The sequence below is a fragment of the Scophthalmus maximus genome, chromosome 12, assembly GCF_022379125.1.
Source record: "Scophthalmus maximus strain ysfricsl-2021 chromosome 12, ASM2237912v1, whole genome shotgun sequence".
Lineage (NCBI taxonomy): Eukaryota > Metazoa > Chordata > Actinopteri > Pleuronectiformes > Scophthalmidae > Scophthalmus > Scophthalmus maximus.
In genome coordinates, this window is record NC_061526.1 from 4191345 (window position 1) to 4210682 (window position 19338).

The following is a 19338-nucleotide window of genomic DNA, read 5'->3' on the forward strand; positions in this document are numbered from 1 at the left end:
CGTCACTCCTTGTCACGAAGGCCCCGTCAACCGATGCAGAGCGGGGACAGGGTGGTAATGAAGGAGGTGGGAGGGGGGTTTGGATACGATGATGGCGGGGGGATCACACGAGAGGTTCAGACTAGTGACGAGAAGTGTGGGGGACTCGGTTCCGACCACATTTGGTCGGAACTGAGTCAAGTGAATAGTTTTGGAAAATATGCCTTTGACTTGCAGTGCGCTTCAGAGATTCGAAAATATCTGTCTGTTGACCTCAGGACCGCAGCGCAGCTGGTGAGCCTAGCTTAGCATAAAGAACTGGAGCATAGGAAAACAGCTGAAAGCTCATCAATTAACACATCTCATAACCCATCTGACTGGCTTTTCGCTAAGCTCACTGGCTGTTGGCTGCAGCTTTGCATTTGGCGGATGCAAATGAGAGTAACTTGAAACCTTTTCACTTTTTTCTCAAACCATTTCATTGAAGACTAGGATCTGCACAAAGCTTTTTAAATTTCAGGTTATAACAAAAAAAAGGAGCTTGAGAGCTATATCAAGCCAGCTACTGAGATGTCCACTGCCTGTCTGAGCCAAAGACTAAATGTATGGATTGTTTGGTTTGCCAGCAACCTTTTAATAAAATACCTCTCTATATAGTGTGTTATATTGTAAATATTCTTATTATATTTATTTCAATACCATAATGGTAGGAGGACAGATGTCTAGCAAAACACAGTATCACAAAACATTTTGCCAGTGGATGTTACAGTATTCTCAGAATTCTTTAAATCCTTTTTGGTGGGGTAAAAGAAAAATACTATGGTATTACAATCTTTGTAGCAGTTCTATTCTTAATATTTTAACCTTTTTAAGCAATGAATTTAGAAAACTCCAAAGGGCACAATGATACAACTGGATCAGAACACTGCACAGATTATGTGTCTTAGTCTGAATGTAATGCTTCCCTTTAACAGCTCATGTCCTGGTTTCACTGGTTTGTTTATCTCTGATGCTTTGTGGCTGTCGTCGTGTGGCAAATTTTACCTCCTCGGTTCCAGTCAGCGGAGCATCCCCCACCGTCATCCACAGTCATTCCCAGAAGAACCTTGGCGACCTGCAGGACAACACCGTCGACAAGGTCCCGGGGGAGCGTGGCGCAGTTTCTAACCATTTCCACCCGGTCCCGGGGCTGGAACCCGGCTCCCCAGCTGCTCCCGCTGGTAATGCTCCCATGGCAACAGTACCCATCGTTTCTGATGTCTGACCTTTGAACTGTGAGCCCAGGTGTGGCCTGTCGGCTCTGAATGTAATGAGCTCGCCGTTGCTCTGCCTCGGCCTCATCGGATAGCAGGTAGTTTCTTGACTTTCCTACCAGACACACCTGATGAAAGAAGAGCTGAATGTCAGCAGAGCTCCCATGGGTGCTGACGCCTGAAACATGCAAAACTAGAAGCTCAGTGTGGAAATTATAATACAGAAACTCACTTATTCTTTCAACTTTCTAGAAATCATCTAAATAAACCCATGTTTATCTTCTAAAACTGTTCCCTGTACTTTAAAAGCCCAGCAAATACGTGCTTGCTATCTTTATGAATCAACGTGTATAACAGTTATTAATGACTACCAGCTTACAAACAAATGTCCCTTTGGGGACAATAGAGATTTGATTTATTTCCTCGCGTCTAGGTAAGGATGCACAGCTGTGCCGTTTGAAGAACAGGAAGTTATTTTGTAATAATTTTGTGGAAAGATGTAATGACTCCCTTGAAAGACCTATTTTACCATCCGCTAACAAGAATAGAATGTTGCATGTGATGGAGCCCTTTAGCTGCAGGCACAGGTCTGTGTACGGCTAAAGCTCTTCAATAACAGCAGAGTGATAAACCTGGCACTGTGGTGACAGCTTCAGTGTTCCCTGGCACACCGGAGAAATCGCCCTCGTCTGTAGAGCAGTCTGTGAACCTGTGAGCTCATTGTAGCTATAAGCCAACTCTTTGGGCAGAGAGGATTCGGATCCTGAAAACTCTGCCTGGTATTTCATTCTTTCTAGGGCTTGAAATCCATATGTTTTCTGATATCATCATCCGTTTACCAGTATGGCCAATTAGGCTGGCATTGAATTTCATGCTTATGTGGCATTAAAAAGGTTTGGAGAACCCTGGAGGCACATAACAATCGAAAAAAATGATCTGCAAATTAATCAATAATGGATACTTGTAGCCCTTTTTGTAAAGTGGGGGTGTGGGGTTTGAATGATGCGGGCATTTACCAGGAAAGATGTAAGGAACAATGCTATTGAGATGCATTATGGGAACTGTAGGAAGCAAGGATTTTGTGGGGAATGAGTGAAACACATAAGCAATGTGGGTCGGGTGAATGACTTTGGCACTTGTAAGCCTACCCGTTTGGTCGATGGTATTCTCAGACAGTCCTCCTCAGTGTTGAAGCCACTGACTTGGCTGACCTCGGCGATGAAATCGATGTATTCTTTATACTGAGACTTCTTGCACTGGCGTCGCTGGTATTTTCCATAGAAGTCAAAGAAACAGCAGGGGAGGACGAAGTACCGACAGGAGTAAGACGACCTGTGCAATGAGAGATCAAAAGACAGATTCTTACTCTGCGCTAAAGAAAACATGGTCATAAACTCTTAAAAGTGAATATACTCAGTGCTGCTTGTGTTCTCAAGCGGAAACTGTTCAACAACAGACAAAAGGCAACGACCAACAGCGAATGTTTATCCCGTCTGTAGTCACATCAGAGGAAAGGCAGATTTCTCAGACTGAGGCTCAGCATCGCCACCAGGTGGTCGTCTTAATAAACACACGAGTGAACTGACAGTAACAAACACACATTCACACATCCTCCCTCTGCTCATAATGTTATTCCAAACTGGAGAGATCAGCTGGCACTTGAGCTGCTGGGTGAGATTGTGTGTGTTGATGACTCGCCTGGCTGCTATAATGGGGATCCACGGTGTGAGCTCGTCCGAGTGGTTCCCAATCAGCCAGTCTGCGCCCGGGAATAAGGAGCTCTCCCCGGGAGTAATTGCCTTTTCCTGAAATAGCAAAGACCCAAAAATGACATGAGCAGGGGAAAATGTACCCTGGCGTGATTTGATTCTGAATCACTTAGTGGAAATTGTCCAAAAACAAAAAAAAGAAAAACAGTTTATAGTCTCCAAACTTTTAATACATCACACACCCGCCAATGTGATATTTGTGAGAACTTATTTAGTCTTTGGGCCAACGACGTTACTAAATGATGTGAGTTAGGAGCAACAAGGGCTGCGGAGCTCAGAGAGCTTCCAAATGATGGTTTAAGACTAAGTACTTTGCCCCTTGGGGACCCAGAGAGATTGGTCAGCCAAGCTCTGCCACAATCAGTCAATAATAGATGACCTGAAATGGAAGGAGTCAGCAGCGTTGTTGTCAAATGAGCGACTTAGGCCAAGAGGCAGGAGTGGGAAAGTAAAGTGTTTTTTGGAGGGCAAGTTCTCCTGCAAAATCCTGCTTGAGTATGTTTATATTAAATTAGATGAATTTGGCATTAGCCCCACTGTGGTAGTGGCATTTTTCTTTATGTAGCTTGAGGCAATCAAGCTACATATGTAGCTTTTTGTTTGTTTCTACATTATGCAGCTGACCAATTATTCATACCACAGTGAATGCTAGAATCTCAGAACCCTTGCTTAAAAAGTTAATTGATTATCAGAATTACTGTATTTTCTGTTGATCAACCAATTCATAAATAGATCGTCTCAGCTCTTGTTCCGTCTATAGATGCACCGACAAATGGGATTCGTTTAAGCTCCTAAGCTTGGTGTAAAAAACTGCAATTTAAATACATTGAGTTTTTTAGGACTGTCCATTAAAAGGTTTCCTGCAGCTCAAATGTTTTCTTCGGTGTTTCAGAGTTCATTTTTGGCCTTGGAAACATCAGCTTAACAACTTCACCTCAAAGTTGATTTATAATCCTTCTCGGGCTTTTGATCATATAACACGATCTTCGTAAGCAGAAGGAGGTTGTTCTGTTGCCATGGAAATGCACCGGTGCCGTTTCCACGCTCAAGGTTGGACTTTGAAAGCTCCAGCACCTTTCGCACAAGGTTGTTTGGTCAACAACCTTGTGTTGTGCTCACCTCCAGCAGTGTCTGGGCTCCGTACATGTCCCAGATCTTCCGCCTCCGAACGTCGACGCCCGTCCCAGGATGCTGCAACAACAAGATGGCACGGCGGTGAGCGCTTAATCGCCCTCGGCCACATTCACACTCCGGCTATGAGCACCTGCTGTGTGTCATTTCAATTACACCTACACAGTGGACATGGTTTTGGTGGATGTAATATATTCAGAGATGTGAATCCCATCACCTGGGCTCCGTCCGGTCCCGTGTCATTGATTAAGCCGCTGGTGAAGATTTGGCTAATTGAAAGAACTCTGGCTTTAAGGTACCAGTGTTTTTAACATGGACCATCTAATCTGGATTTTATAATTCAGCAGTTATTATAACTAATCTCTTAATGCTTTACAATTCGGCATAGAAACTGAGAGGTAAATACTTGCTGTTGCCAAGCTTTTTTTTAAGCCTAAGTACTAAGTAATTTGTTTGTCAAATTATTTAAACCTGACTTTAACTTTAAGACTCTAACCTCCGTCTTTTTAGGTCTGAAGGTTCAAGCTTAAACACTAAGCCTACATTAACACTGTTTTCAAGGTTACAATGTAAGGAACCACCCCTGTACAGCAGAGTTGGCAGTAACCTACCGTGAAGCAGAGATTTAATCAAATAATCCGTGGCCTGCTCAGCTAAAAGCTAGAGAGACCCTGCCAGTTTCACATTGGAGACATGTTCATGAACTGATCACATTTTAAAAGAGACGGTACCAACATTCACTCGGCCCCTCATTTACCCCTTCACTGGTCAGTATGTGAACCAGGAGGCCATTTCCACATCCGAGGTCCACAAAGGACTGTCTGGCAGCGAGGCCCTTCTCTTCCCGCTCCTCTGCCCACAGCACCTGCACAGCACAGAGACACACATAACACTTGTGTGCGTTCACGAGGGCTCTCAATCTTTAGAGTAAAAAAATTTTTTTTACAACTGCAGTGTGACACCTGACACCCTCTCACCTGCTTCAGGCATCACACATGGATTGATTAACTGGGTCAATGCCAATTTTTCACACAAAAAAAATTGAATGACCAGACAAAATGTGACAACAAAAAATAAAGATTTTCACCTTCACAAACAGATATGCTCATTTAAAGTTAAGTGCAAAGGGACACGTGGAGACACATGGGTTGCAAAAGAACAATTTTTCAACTTGCACATCAATCTTCCAAGTCCAAAGTCTGTTAATTTGACCCACTAAGTCAATCTGAACCCACCAGGAGATACGTAGCGATGGCAACATCCTCGTAGACAAACTTCTCGGGATCTGTCACCTCGGGCCAAACCTAGAGAGCACATGAGAAAAAAAACATCCATTATATACACTTCTTCGAGTGAAAGAGACACAGACTAGCCGCGGCGTGTCCACCCTCTTCACCTTGACCATGGCCTTGTACTTGTCCTTCAGCTGCTGGTACACGAGGCTGTACTTCTCCACCGGCAGCAGCGACAGCGTGCTTTTGAACTCGCTGCTCTTGCACTCAGTGGCCCAACGCACCAGTTTGGGCAGCAGGTCGGAGGTCAGCCAGGGCAGCCTGGGGTACGCCACGCCATCGGAGAACCACGCGTCCGGAGTCAAGACATGCAGCTCCAAGGACCTGCAGATAAAACCACACCGAGAGATATTTTTCTTTGTTTCTTTTTTGCTTATCTTAGGTGTAGTACACAGTTGGCTATTTTTACACCCGCTATTACTATTAGCTTTTTCTATGGCAGCAAATTTCATTATCTGCATCTAAATGTGTCAGCACTCATTTGCAGGGGAGTCAGCTATATGAGCATGATGTGACTTAAAGTTTCACAAGAACCTGTGAGGAAAAAATATGCTTCAGTGTGAGGAGAATCAAAATAAGGTTTCATGTGATCAGCTGAGCAGAGCGACACATAATCATCATCTATCATCAGACTAAATATCATATTAGATTAAGGTTACTGTCCTCTCATAGTATAACTGATATGTTTATTTGCTCATCTGATTTACAATCAATGTTTTTTTTTAACTAAATACACACCGAAATTAACCTAAACTTTTTGTTTTCTGGTTCCTATTTTTATCTGTTGGCCAAGGAATTTCTCTCTTGGTCGATAAAAATCCGCCCGGGCGAGCTTCCACGGACATTATGTATGTACCGATCTGTGTAAGTTTGCCAATATGAAAACGTTTTTATTTTACAGAATAAACAATGTGCAAAAAAAAATCTAAATTAAAGTTCTATATATTTGGTTGTATTTGTATTTTCACTTTACTTTTAGAGAAAACTGTAAAATAATGCTCAACACTCAATTACACTTCAGACATAAGGGCCTGATAATGACATCTTAGGGATCATTGCCAACTTTTACTGTATGGGCCGATACATCGGCACCAGAAGTTCTTTTTCTGCCAATTTTGGTGTTGTGGGGCTCCACTTTTTTTTTTAAATGTCTTCATGTCAGACACACTGTGTGTGTGCGTGTGTGTGTGTGTGTGTGTGTGTGTGTGTGTGTGGGTGGGTGGGTGGGTGGGTGGGTGGGTGGGTGTGTGTGTGTGTGTGTGTGTTTAATTCATGCTCTCCAGACACTTTGTGAAGAATATATAATGACTTGAGGCTCACCATCCCTCGCCGTCCTCATGGCAGAGCTGGATCTGATAAATGTTGCCCTCCTTCAGAGACACTCGTCCTTCTGCATCCTCCTCCAGAGGGAGAAAGGTCACCTGTTGTCTGCCAAAGTCTGTGGACACACACACACACACACACACACACACACACACACACACACACAAAAGAGAAGACGACGTCAGAAAAAAGGAGCAGAGCAGACAGAGCATTTCATTCAACAGCGGCCCTCTCACCCCTCAGCACGACTTCTTTGGGCAGGCTCGTCCCGTAACTGTTCACTTTGGGAATGAGCGTCCTGACGGTGGAGGAGCGGGGTCTGTCCTCTCCGTGTGCCCGCGCGGACGAAACCTTGCCGGTCAAGAAGGACAACACTTCCCCGGGGAGCTCGGCAGCGGGAGCGTCCGACAGGAACCGCGCGCCGTCGCCGTCACCGTCCACGGCGTCTTTACCCTGCGTCTCTTTGGCCCCGCAGAGGCGCTTGTTGACGACGTGAGGCTTCTTCGCCCACACGTCCACCGCCGACCAGAAGCCGTCGGGAAGGGTCGCGCATTCTCCGGGAAACTTAATGTCGGAGAACTTCGGCATCGCTGAGCTTCGCGCACGCACGACGCGGGAGCTGTTGACAGTCTGAGACTGGACTTTCCGGGGGACTTTTATTTTGTATGTGGAAGGAAGGAAGCACTATATCGTCGCTGGATGATGACGATTACACAGGCGACGAGTGACCTTACAGTGACGAGACAGTAGAGGGCGCTGTTGAGGTCAAATTCAAGTAAGTTCAACAAGTTGGTCACTTATTAGGAAAAAATAAGTGCATATTTCCTTTGTATTTCTATTAATTTGTTCGTTCATTAATTTTGTTTTGACTATTTATTTATGGTTAAGTAGTAAATAAAGAAATACCATCTGTTTTTGGCCGTGGTTTTTAACTTATTATTTCTCTATTTCTTTGCCAGGGTTCACGTAGAGTTCAAGTTAACAACAACAACAATAATAATTCAATGATTCACACTGGTTCTGAATTTGAATTTAAAAGAACCTTCATTTTGAATCATTACTCTTTTTTGTCATGTGGTTGTCGAGGTACATGTTGGTGTTGAGGTTGCTTATATGTTTTTTTTTTTAATGAATTATGTGTGTATTTGTTGTACTGTACCTGTTGTTGTTAGATCACATTTACCACACGGGGGCCTCTTTCACAATTTTTATTTACATTGAGGTTCATCCTGGAATTTTGAAATGTCTTATTATCTGATGAGGTCAAAGATTCTTGGTAATTGTGGATGAAAATTGCATGTTTCTTGCAATTCTCCTATTCTAGTAAAATGTGATCTGAACTTTGTTTAGCTATACAACAGTGTATCCTGTTGATAAGTGAGTCTGATTAAGTACACACACTCATGTTCCACGCTCTTCCTCGAGATTCCCACATTGTAAACTGACACTCAGTAGGAGAAGCATGGATGAGATTTGAGACACAACATCCGCCCCACGCACCTCTCTTTAGCCCTGGAGACTCATCTGCTCGTCTAGAAATGTCAGTTTGCAGACGACCAGACACCTGTCTAGTGGGTTGAGCAAGACTTTTTCAAATCTTGAATTATACGGACGTGTAGTTGTCACTTTTGCTTGTCATTAGTTGTGTTTGTTAGGCTCTTTGGCTGTCAAATTATCAATGACAATGTATGGGGGGGGCATCCTATTAGACAGACGAATAGATGAACTAGAATGTGAATTGAAATATAAAAAAAGAAAAGAAATTTAACTTCCAAAGCAAAACACCCACCTCGTGCCTATTAGCCTTTTATAACTTTGTTCAAAGTGCATGAAAAGAAGTGTAAGCAGATCTCCAGGGCCACTCCTGTTCTCAGGGTCCTTTGAGAGGCTGCTCCACTGAAATCTATTGTGTGTGTGTGTGTGTGTGTGTGTGTGTGTGTGTGTGTGTGTGTGTGTGTGTGTGTGTGTGTGTGTGTGTGTGTGTGTGTGTTGAGCAATTCAGGCAGGCAGGCAGGGAGCGGAGCGACCAGGGTGAGATACTGTACCGGGAAGTGCAAAGTGCAGGCCGGCCCTCCAGTGTGCCTCCTGCGTTTTTTGCATTCAAATGAACAGACAGGTGGGAGGGAGGCATAAAAAATCCAGTCGAACTCGCTCTGCAACAAGGTGGAATGACGGAAGAAAGACAGAGCAAGACATCCACTGGAGTTTCTTCACTTGACTCACAGCTCGTGGCCGGTTTCGTCTGAGTTACATGAAAAAACTCGGTGGCAAAAACACGGAGAGGGTTAATGGTGTTATTCATAACAACAACTTGTACCTCTATTGGCTGTGACTAATGGGATTGTTTCCTAAATTGGAACATTCGTCACAGGAGCAGTTCAAAACATGCTTATGAACAATAATGGAACATAACACGTCACATCACAGGAAAATTAGGCCATGAGGTCAGAGGACACTTATTATCGCTTTAAAACTCCAGATTATTAGGTACACCAACAGGAAATCTTTGCTTTCAAGCGGTGCTTGTTGAACTTTTTGGTTATTTTGAAAGCCGCTCAATCGATAGTTTGATTAAAAAAAAAAAGTAAGTTGAGTCGACACGTCTCTGTATCTGTTTCAACGAGGACTACATGGTGGCCTACAGGGTCCGAAAGTTGTAAATGGCTTTATTCATATTTAATAAATAAGAATAAGAACCAGCATCATCACTCACACTTGCTCGTAACTTATTTTGTTTTTCTAGCCTAATAAGCAATTAGAATCATTTTTCAAACGCAGACCTATTATGGACTCAACGATGATATGGTGACAAGTTGATACAGAAAAGTAGTTTTGAGAAATGGTCGATGGCAAGTGCTGCTTGTATTATACTTTTAAATTCAAGTGTCTGTGTGTGTGTGTGTGTGTGTGTGTGTGTGTGTGTGTTTGTGTGTGTGTGTGTGTGTGTGTGTGTGTTTGTGTGTGTGTGTGTGTGTGTGTGTGTGTGTGTGTGTGTGTTTGTGTGTGTGTGTGTGTGTGTGTGTGAATAAAGACTTTCTTGTATCAGTGTGTCCTGATTAAATGAAAATGTTTTGGCCTGTAGAAAATATTGGTAAATGTAAAAAGTCGATAAACCGTTAAGAAAAACTTGGACTTTCTATTATGTCATCAGGTCATAAATGTTTGTGTGACGTTCATGAAGGCTCTTACAGGTGCCATCGTTTCTAATGAGCTATTGGTGCAAACCAGCCCTGCTATTATGAATTCTAACAAATGCTCCAATCTGTGGGCAGAGTATATAGTTGATACACTTTGTGTATGACTAAGTCAACACGAATGTCCCGTGCTGGACGATTTATGGCTGGAGATAATGTTATCTAATGCCGCGTGAGAGCTCCAGGTGTGTGACGTCAGGGAGGGGCGTGGTCAGAGGCGGAGCACTCGCCCAGGTACACATCGCGAATCTGCCCTTCCTGAAAAGAAAAGAAAAGAAGAAAAAAAAATAATGACAATAACAACACCTGCGAGTTCGGATCTGTTCAGACGGAGAGTCGACTTCGGGGAGCGTGAGCACTTCAGAGGAGAGCCGTGATTTGTGAGGGCCGGGCCGGGCCCCCCCCCCTCCCTCCGTCGGGGTGTTTTGTTTCCGGGCCGACCATGGTCCGCTGGTCCCGGGGCGTGCGCGGTTGAACACTCGCCTGTCCGCCGGACCGAGCGCCGCGCTCGGTTGTTTTTCCCGATTAACGGTAAGAGCCTGGCAAAGTTTTGTGTAGCGATCAGATTCAATTCAATTGAGAAAAAGCTGTATTTATGATTGACAAGATATGAAGCAAAATGGCCGTCGGATTGTTTTTTTTTTTTTTAAATGTTACGGTCTGCTATTAATAATGTGTCATGACAGAATAATTGAAAAATAAATATGAACGGCACAACACAGTTGTATTGATGTAACTGTGAAGTGCTCTACTTCATTGCAATCTACTTTTTATCTTTATATTTTGATACTCCTTTCAATTGGGCTCAATTACTACATTCAGAGTTATCTCTCTGATTCAGGTTATGATGTATGCAACTTGTGATGGGTTTGCGAAAACATTGGTAAAAAATAAAGAGCAGCTCCTAGTATAACGGCCACAGCACGAAAAACAGTGTTGACACAATAACCCCATCAATGACAGTGATCCAATACTAATGTGATGTAACCCTTTGAGGGGCCGGGTCTGCTGCATGGCCGCTTCCAAGACTCAATACCTTTTGTGTTGGCGGGTTTGTGAATGCATTTCTACATCACAGAAATTGCTGGACACGTCTTGTGCTCTTTGCTGCACAGTGCAGTGTTCACACGCATGTTGTCTGCCGCTCAGCCCCGTTGGGAACCGACAAGAGTGTCAGTGTGTGTGTGTGTGTGTGTGTGTGTGTGTGTGTGTGACCCAGTGATGTGGCTGAAGTTGTGCAAACCAACTGCGGACGGCGGCGAAACACACCACACAGTGTTGCAGGTGTGTGTCTCTTGGGCTCGGGCCAAAAGGGGAACCGGGGTGGGGTGGGGGGAGGGGGCCCCCCGTGTTGAGGTCACAGGTCATGGCTTGTGTCAAAAGAGTTGGGGCGAGTTTAACCAGCGACAATTTTCAGTCGCACTGGGGCTAAATAGTTGGACACTCGGTCACACATGCCTTTGCGCTGAGAGGATGTGTCCAGTGGCTGGGCGGGTTAACGATTAATCCGTCCGTGCACAGAGAGAAAATGATCACTGAGCTCTTCTTGTTGACCAACGTGCGTCTCTTGGTCTGTGTTGTTTTTTCCTTTGAGTTTGAATGCGCCTATGACCTTTCAGAGAGCTTGCCTAACGCTCACTATAGTTACGTGCAAATTAATTGGGAGTTGTCCCCCCCCCCACCAGAAGTTACTTGCAAGCCCAGACTGGCAGCCTCTTGCACATGTCTGGTTTTGCCGTAAGAAACAAACGGGGCCGATTGCAAAAGACATTCGTTCAGCGTGTGGATGTCAATTTTTTTGGCTTGTTGGTGCCCAGGGCAGCCGACAAAGGAATGTCGAGTGACATAGAGGGAGAGAATTGCCGCGTTTCCGCTTTTTAATTTGGTCGCGCCGGAAAAAGCCCAGTTGCGTGAACGTGACCCTCCTTGTTGTTGCAATGCAAAGTGGACAGCAGAGAGGTCACCCGAGGGGGAGGACGAGCCCGCAAACCGGCCCCGTGAGAGTGTTCGTCAGAGTCGCGCTGCTGTCGAGACACGCTGCTATGACTTTCAGCAGTTGCGTGAACACTGTGTGAACAGAATCCGGTCCGACTGGTGTCCCGAAACCAAGTTTCCCCCGCTCAGCTTTTTTCCTGTTGCTTGAGGATTCCCCGCGCGACTGTCACCTCTGAGGTTCAAAGATGGTTCACGGCCCTTACACTGGAGCTACACACGTATGCCTTTGACAAGGGGCGCATCACTGCGTCCCCTCATCCACCCGTTCCTCCATCCGCGCCTCTTGGCTTCTCCGCTCTCTTCTCTTCATCTCTGCCTCTTTGGTCGTGCGAGCATATGCAAATGACCCATTGTTTGTAGACGGCTTAAAGATTAACCGTTCCTCCCCTTTGTGCCTGTGAAACTTTGACATACTGTAAAGAATGTGATCAGCAGAAAAGCTGCGGGGTGGTTGCCAGCAGCGAGATGTATTGGAATTACGGGGAACCAACAAGCAACTTGTTAAAAATTGGCGCCTGCCTCAAAGCTGAACAATCCCCCCTCCCAGCATCACACACTCTTTGGTCTCCATGGTAACCCTAACAAGGCCTGAGATGAGGAAGACTCGCATACAGCCCAGGCAATTGCATTTTTCGTTTCCGATCCCTAGACTGCTCAATTCACAGGAAAATCCCTTTTCCCCTTTGCCCCATAAAAGGCAGGGCGGCCTGGTCATGCTGATGGACCAGGACACTCAGTGGCTGTACCACCTCCTGGCCGAGGTCCAGCTGGAGAAGTTCTACCTGCGCGTCAGAGATGGCCTCAACATCACCCGCATCGAGCACTTCGCCTACGTCAAGGAGTCCGACCTGGAGCAGATAGGAATCAGCAAACCCGGTGAGCCTGATCAGCCCCTCTTGATCGTCCTCTCTGCGGAGGAGTCAACACGTTCACGGGGAGGATTTCCCCCTTTGGCACGGCGATGGATGTTGGGTTCACCACGAGGCAGAGAAAAGGGTTCAAATTGATTTTTAGTACAAAAGCATTAGTAGGTCTTCTCCATCCCCCTAATCAACCTTTGCATTCACCGTGTTGGTGGATTCATGGGCCATTTGCTGATAAACTAATGTTTGATCATCACACGGTCTTTACTTGAAAAGTCCAAATCTTTCTGCCACATCTCGTGGCCTTTTGTCAGCAGATGGCGTTTGCAAAGTGAAAAAGCTAACGTGTTGATTTTAAGAGACTCTTTACAAATCAAACCATTTCTCTAAATGCACGTTAATCATAGACATCTGCCAGTCAGTGTTACAGTGAATTTCTAAAGCTGTCATATATAATATTCCTCTATTTTTCGTCTTCTTCTAGCACAACGAAGATTATGGGACGCTCTGAAACGCTACAAGGCCAATTCACGAGCACGGCCCTGGATGCCCAAGGTCCGAATTAACAAGTTACATCAAAACTGTTGACCATCACGCGTGTGTGCGCGTGTGTGCGCGTGTGTGCGCGCGCGTGTGTGTGTGTGAACTCCACGTGATAGTTAGTTTAAAATTATCAATGCACGCAGGTGTCGAGCGGGCGAGGTCCGGATGGAGGCGAGCCGTGGAGCGGCCAGGCTCAGGGCCAGGAGGGGGGCAGCCGGGGTCTTCCTTCCCTGATACAGGACACCGAGCTGACCCTGGGCGAGAAGCTGGGCTCCGGGTCCTTCGGGGTGGTGAAGAGGGGCGAGTGGCACACACCCACCGGCAGAGTGGTAAGGGGCTGTAATATAAGATCAGCAGTACTAAAAATGTGGAGTTTTATTGTATAGGTGCTGTTTATCGTGTGCTATGTGTCAGGTGCAGTTAAACAGAGAAATATCCCCGAAAACATTCAACATGCACAAAGAAATAGATGGAGCGTTCTGATTTGGATTTCTGTGTGTAAACACATTGGGGTACAAATCAAACCCATTTTATATCGGGACTTCTTCGCTGCACCCACAATGAAGGACTAGTGGGTGACCATGGGTCCGCGTGCATCACCAAAAGGAACTTGAAGCTGCACCAATCAATATTTCCATGTTAACTATTAATGAAAATGACGTGTGTCGCACACGGAGGTAATTATGACCTGCAACTCCCCGGTGTTGGTTGATTCTCACCGCTCTAGTGGACCGTAGTGGAGCGTTTAACAGCTAAAGAGCCACGTAGTCCCCTCAAAAAATTAACAGAGGGTAAATGCTGGCCTTACATTCAGGTGGCCAGAGACAAAAGAACAAAAGTGGCTCCTCTCGTGTCGAACGTGTAAAAACGGGCAGCCGTTAGATCACAGCTCCAGCAGAGATTGAACGGCGGTCCGCAAGTTACGACGGATGTAGACTTGCGGGGATATTTCTGGGGTCCTTTTTTTTTTTTTTTTTTTTTGGAGAGAGAGATGAGGGAGAAGGAGCGATGGAGTCGACAGGGTGACAGGTGAGCCTCTTTCCTCTTCTCAGCTGCCCGTAGCAGTGAAATCCCTGAGGAGCAGTATGTCCAGGCAGACCGACACGCTGACGGACTTCCTCCAGGAGGTAACCATCATGCAGTCCCTGGATCACCCCAACATCATACGACTCTACGGTGTGGTGCTCACACAGCCCCTCAAGATGGTGAGATGTTCATTCGATTTCATGTGTGGTCTTCACGAGCAGGGGATTCATTTTTCCAATTATTATATTAGGATCTAAGAAACGCTTGGGAGCTGGACATGCACTCTGACGCATTGTTTGTCTTCTTCCACCCTCTAGGTGACAGAGCTAGCCCCCCTGGGCTCACTGTACGACACGCTGCGCTCGCGCCATTACGAGTACCCTCTGGTCCGCCTCTGGCTCTTCGCCACCCAGATCGTGTCGGGCATGGAGTACCTGGAGACCAGGAGGTTCATCCACAGGGACCTGGCCGCGAGAAATGTGCTGCTGGCCTCCAGGGAGGCGGCGAAGATCGGGGACTTCGGCCTGATGAGGGGCCTGAGCCAGGAGACGGATCACTACGTCATGTCGGCACACAGGCGCATCCCGTTCGCATGGTGAGAGTAGTGGGACGTTCAAAATTTGGAGGGGGGGGGGGGGAGGAATCAACACTTCACCTTTCTCACCGGTTATTTGTATGCTCCCCGCCTCCCTCCAGGTGTGCTCCAGAGAGTCTTCGCGTCGGCTCCTTCTCCCACTCCTCAGACGTGTGGATGTTTGGCGTCACCCTGTGGGAGATGTTCACGTACTGCGAGGAGCCCTGGTTCGGTCTGTCAGGCCGACAGGTACGCACTTGTCAGCTGCGCCGGCCCTGTTTGTAGCCGTGCACAGTCAGTGTACTCGTCTTGGAATGTGTGTCCCCACCCTGGCACCGTTTGTCTGGCTTGTGACTCAGTCTTGTAGTATTCCCCACATTCACTCCCTGCGATGCAGATCCTGTGGCGCGTGGAACGGGAGGGCGAGCGTCTGGAGAGACCGCCGGATTGTCCGCAAGAGCTGTACGCCGTCATGAGGAAGTGCTGGGCCTGCAGCGCCGCCGACAGACCCAGCTTCGCCCAGCTCACCGCTATGGTGACAGAGGTCTGAATATATGCAAAGATTTTTTTTATTTGTGTCCGGCGATGGAATAGGGACAAGGTCAAACGGCTAAAGCGTGGCCTAGATCTGTCACGTAAAAAACGCTGCAGAAATGCGTGTTTTCTCTTACTATCTTTGTTTTTATATTTTATGGTTGCCTCCACAGGCTAAACCAATGGAGGTGCAAGTAAGCAGGGACTTCTCTGAACCCAGAAAACTCGCACTGGTGGCCAACGACCTTGTGACGGTCACAGACCATAGGTGAGTCGGGGGAAAAGGCAAAACTCTGGCCAGCGCAAAGGGCTTTTGTTTAGGCGAGGAAGGGGTTCAAATCACCCCGCATTCCAGCCGTTATCTCACGGAGTCCTTGAGCGCATTTTTTCTCGCTCGCACGTACGTCCGCTGGAAACCAAACGTTCCGCCTCTCGCCCCTTTCTCTGCAGTCTGGAGCTGAGCGAGTGGAGAGGCCAGAATCAGAGGACGCTGGCGGTCGGCTGGTTTCCCGCGAGCCTCGCCGTGCCGGTGCTCCCCCCTGGCACTGCCGGTGCGGCTCCCGCCACTTGCGGCCAGCCCGGGGACATCAAGCCCGAACGCTGCCGGGGAACACCGGAGAGCCTGGACGAGTCAGTGATCCTCCTGTCTATTTCACTGAGACTCTTTGGTGTATTTTGTGTATTTGGCTTCTTCTGTGAATAGCCTCTTCCTGTTTGACAGTTAAATGATGGTACGAAATGATAAATTGCCCGCTGGCTGCAGCCAACAATACGCCGTCAAGCAGAAGAAACAAGGCCAGTGATGCAATGTTGGCCTTTCTGTAGCTGATTCGAACAATGCTGCAGTGTTTTAGGGCGTGCATCTGTCTTACTGCTTTGCAGGCTTTGCAGCATTTTGCACCAAATACACCAAAACAAACAAAGAGTTATTAGAGAGTTGTGATATTCCAACAGACAAGTTTTTTATCTTTCTTTTTTATTCTGCCTATATCGTGAAGGAAGTCACATGAACTCCCGTCTCATGTCCCTGAGTCACAGAGTTTTATTGCAGAGCGCTAACCGGAGTGCAGCGGTGAACTGTCACCCACCGTCCCTCAGTGTAGTTTGCGAGTCGAGGCTGTCAAGTCAACGTGTTTACTCTTTCTGACCTCTGCAGCAGCGGGAGCTGGAGGCCTGTCCGGGAGAAGGAGGGATCCAATCTGCAGAAAATGGCAGGTAGGGACCCAAAGCACAACCGGCCGCGGAGTATGAGTGAGTGGAGCTGCAAGAAAGAACCTATATCAGTGTTATTTTAAATCCTAATCAGATATCAACTGGGGTTTGAATATTATAATATTGTTTACATGTATCAAGTGTTGTCTTTTTTTCCTGGTGTGAGTAAGATTTCTGAACATCTTTTCAATTTTTGACCAAGTAGAATGGACAACACTTCTATCCCCATTACCTCCCACTTACTTTCTTATTATTTAATTAATTATTTAATATCGAATTGCATAATTAAACTCTGAATTTGTATCCCCAGAAAGTGGTTGTCTTCCTGGGATCAACTGATAAATCACAGTCTTCTATGAAAATATACCTGGCAGACATAACAAAAATATTTCACATGAAACATTTCAAGAGTCTGAATCAAAAATATATTAGACTCACTGACCTGTGGAAAAATAATGAATAACTTGGCTCCCAGTTAGTTTTATATATAGTTGCATAAAAAATGTGCATTTATTTATTCATAGATTCTGTTTTATAGATGGTTTCTTGTTGTTTGTTCACTCATCTAATCACATTTGACCAGTCTGCCCCCTAGTGGCTCTTTTTTTTAAGGCAATCCATACTCTTCCAACCAGGATCAATCACTTAGCTCCCCAGATGTTGTCTTCCCTTCTTTTCACTTGGCAGACTGTTGTAATTTTTAAATGCATTATTATCTTAATTTTAAAAAAAATTGACCCCCTGGGTCGTCAGGTATGTCTCGGAGCCTGGAGTCTGTCCTGAGTGAACACCGGCCTCGAGCTCACACAGTGGGGGCGATCAGAGTGGATCAGCAGGGCAGGCTCATGCCGCCCGTACTGGCGGCTCACAGTGTGATGATGCAGCAGGACACCCGTCGGTTCAGCGAGGCCAGTATCGCCCCCCCTCCTCGACCACCACTCCCCAACCTGAAACGCCTGAACATGAAGTCTCAGAGGAGGCCCATAGTAAATCCTCCCCCAGGCAACCCCTGGCCGCCGCAGGTGGTCCTGTCCCCTCCGGCGCAGCCTCAGCCTCAACCTCAGCCCCAGCACCCGCCGCAGCAGGGCGTCGGAGGCTCCAACCTGGCCAAGATGGCCCACCTGGCGCGCTCCTCTCCGCTGCTGGACGACAGCGGCGACGGCAGGGAGAGGGACCGGGAGAGGGAACGGAGCCGGGACCGAGAGAAACCGCCTCACGTGCCGAACACGAGAGAGAGTCTCGTCGCGCAGGTGAGAGATGAGTTTTCATCCTGTTTTTGGATGGTGGGGTAGTTCTGAGGGGGACGTCTCCCTTTAGAGGATCCAAACTGCAAGTTCTGTTTCTCCGCCCTGCTCAGGTCATGGAGGCGGTTCACGGGGTGACCACTGAAGAGGTTCATTCGGCACTGCAGCGTACTGACTGGAACCCGGTGCGAGCTGAGCAGCAGCTCAAGGTCAGACCATGAGGAACACACCACATCTACATGTATCATCTCAAATAGACATTGAAGTGTGTTGCACTATGGGCCACACCCGGTCAGTGATGTCACAGCAGGTGTCTTTGAAGGCGTTTTAACATTTGAATGTTGATGCAAAGCACCAAGTTTCAGCTCCGGAAAGCAAATAACCCGGCAGTTTTGTGGCCTGCAGTTTTTCTAGTTTTTGGTTTCTCCTCCCATTTCCTACAGGCAAAAAAAAAAAAAACAAGCCCTATGTACATATCCAGTGTATTTTGACGGCTGCTTCTGAGCCCCCGTCCTGGTGTTTTCTTTCCCCTCAGTTCGAGCAGCTGTACTCGCTGAGCCTCTGCTCCAGGGAGGACTGTCTGCGGATCCTGTCCAGGTACCAGTGGAACCTGCAGGTGGCCAGCCGCTACCTCATCCGCCTGACCCGGGACGACAAGCCCGCCGCGGGCGAGAGGGAGCGACCCCCGGTCAGCGCGGAGAGGCGGGTCTGAGGCGATTCCCGGGCTGGTTTTGACGTTATTTCCGGCTGCCACGCGCTTTCCAGCGACAAACTCTTTGACACGTGGATCTTCTCCTCACGCCGGTCGGACGTCGCCTCAGTATGTGGAAGGCCACTCCAGTGGAGATGGAAAAAAAATTGGAAAATGAAGATGGATTGATTTAAAAAAAAAAAAAAAAAAAAAATGCACACTGACTCAATGTTCCTGACGACTGGTTTTTTTTTTTTTTTTTGTATTTTCAATGAGATGTCGTCGCGCACATTGTTAGTTGCAACTAGTTTTTGTACCTCAATGAATTTGTATGTATGTCCTGTTAGAAATCATCATTTTGTCGAGTGAAATTGACGAGCTTGTCCGATCCCGGTTTTGCACACCACAGTCGGTCTGGGCTGGGTGTTAGGGACCACAGGCCTGAGGATGGACGAAAAAAAGTCTGGGGGTGTCGAGTTCGAAGAGAAGTCCGTTTACCACGGCTCTGTAGTCTGCTCCTCGTCACCGCTACATTCGCTGCTTACACCGTCACACACACCTTTCATCCGGGACCAAACTGTTGGCGGTGGAGTTGCATTGTGGGTGATCTAGAGACACCAGCAGGTTTTTTTTTACACCCAAACAGAATGTGTGGAATAAAAACAAGACGAATATCAACCTCTCTCTCTTTTTTAAAACTCTGTGGTAAGTGTCA

At 46.8% G+C, this 19338-nt stretch overlaps 2 protein-coding genes across 7 annotated transcripts in view; one reads left to right on the top strand and one right to left on the bottom strand.

Moving 5' to 3' along the window:
* Positions 1-7472, bottom strand: part of trmt44 (tRNA methyltransferase 44 homolog) — a 34124-nt gene extending 26652 nt beyond the window's left edge. For 3 of the 6 annotated variants that reach the window (XM_035611628.2, XM_035611618.2, XM_035611636.2), the window contains exons 1-9: positions 6984-7472; positions 6745-6862; positions 5529-5748; positions 5368-5436; positions 4890-4997; positions 4121-4192; positions 2931-3037; positions 2381-2564; positions 1024-1360 (exon numbers count right to left, since the gene is read on the bottom strand). In XM_035611628.2, coding sequence (XP_035467521.1) covers positions 1024-1360; positions 2381-2564; positions 2931-3037; positions 4121-4192; positions 4890-4997; positions 5368-5436; positions 5529-5748; positions 6745-6862; positions 6984-7335 — 1567 coding nt within the window. In that variant the 5' untranslated portion in view covers positions 7336-7472. The remainder of the gene's footprint in view (positions 1-1023; positions 1361-2380; positions 2565-2930; positions 3038-4120; positions 4193-4889; positions 4998-5367; positions 5437-5528; positions 5749-6744; positions 6863-6983) is intronic. The other 3 variants (XM_047336139.1, XM_047336140.1, XM_035611652.2) reach the window with 3 other exon arrangements.
* A 2686-nt stretch (positions 7473-10158) lies between these two features.
* On the top strand, positions 10159-19301 carry tnk1 (tyrosine kinase, non-receptor, 1). Its single transcript, XM_035611662.2, has 14 exons — positions 10159-10472; positions 12634-12812; positions 13284-13354; positions 13486-13671; positions 14395-14547; positions 14686-14963; positions 15065-15191; positions 15340-15486; positions 15650-15744; positions 15927-16106; positions 16633-16691; positions 17442-17938; positions 18046-18141; positions 18468-19301. The coding sequence occupies exons 2-14, from the start codon at positions 12650-12652 to the stop codon at positions 18642-18644; spliced, it is 2229 nt and encodes a 742-aa protein (XP_035467555.1). The 5' UTR covers positions 10159-10472; positions 12634-12649; the 3' UTR covers positions 18645-19301.
* Positions 19302-19338: the final 37 nt, after the last annotated feature.

Excerpts from the sequence above, each read along its gene's own strand:
- tnk1 (XM_035611662.2), top strand. The coding sequence starts at position 12,650 with ATGCTGATGGACCAGGACACTCAGTGGCTGTACCACCTCCTGGCCGAG. Across the intron at positions 16,692-17,441 it reads CAATCTGCAGAAAATGGCAG|GTATGTCTCGGAGCCTGGAG; the intron begins GTAGGGACCCAA and ends CTGGGTCGTCAG. Across the intron at positions 17,939-18,045 it reads GAGAGAGTCTCGTCGCGCAG|GTCATGGAGGCGGTTCACGG; the intron begins GTGAGAGATGAG and ends CGCCCTGCTCAG.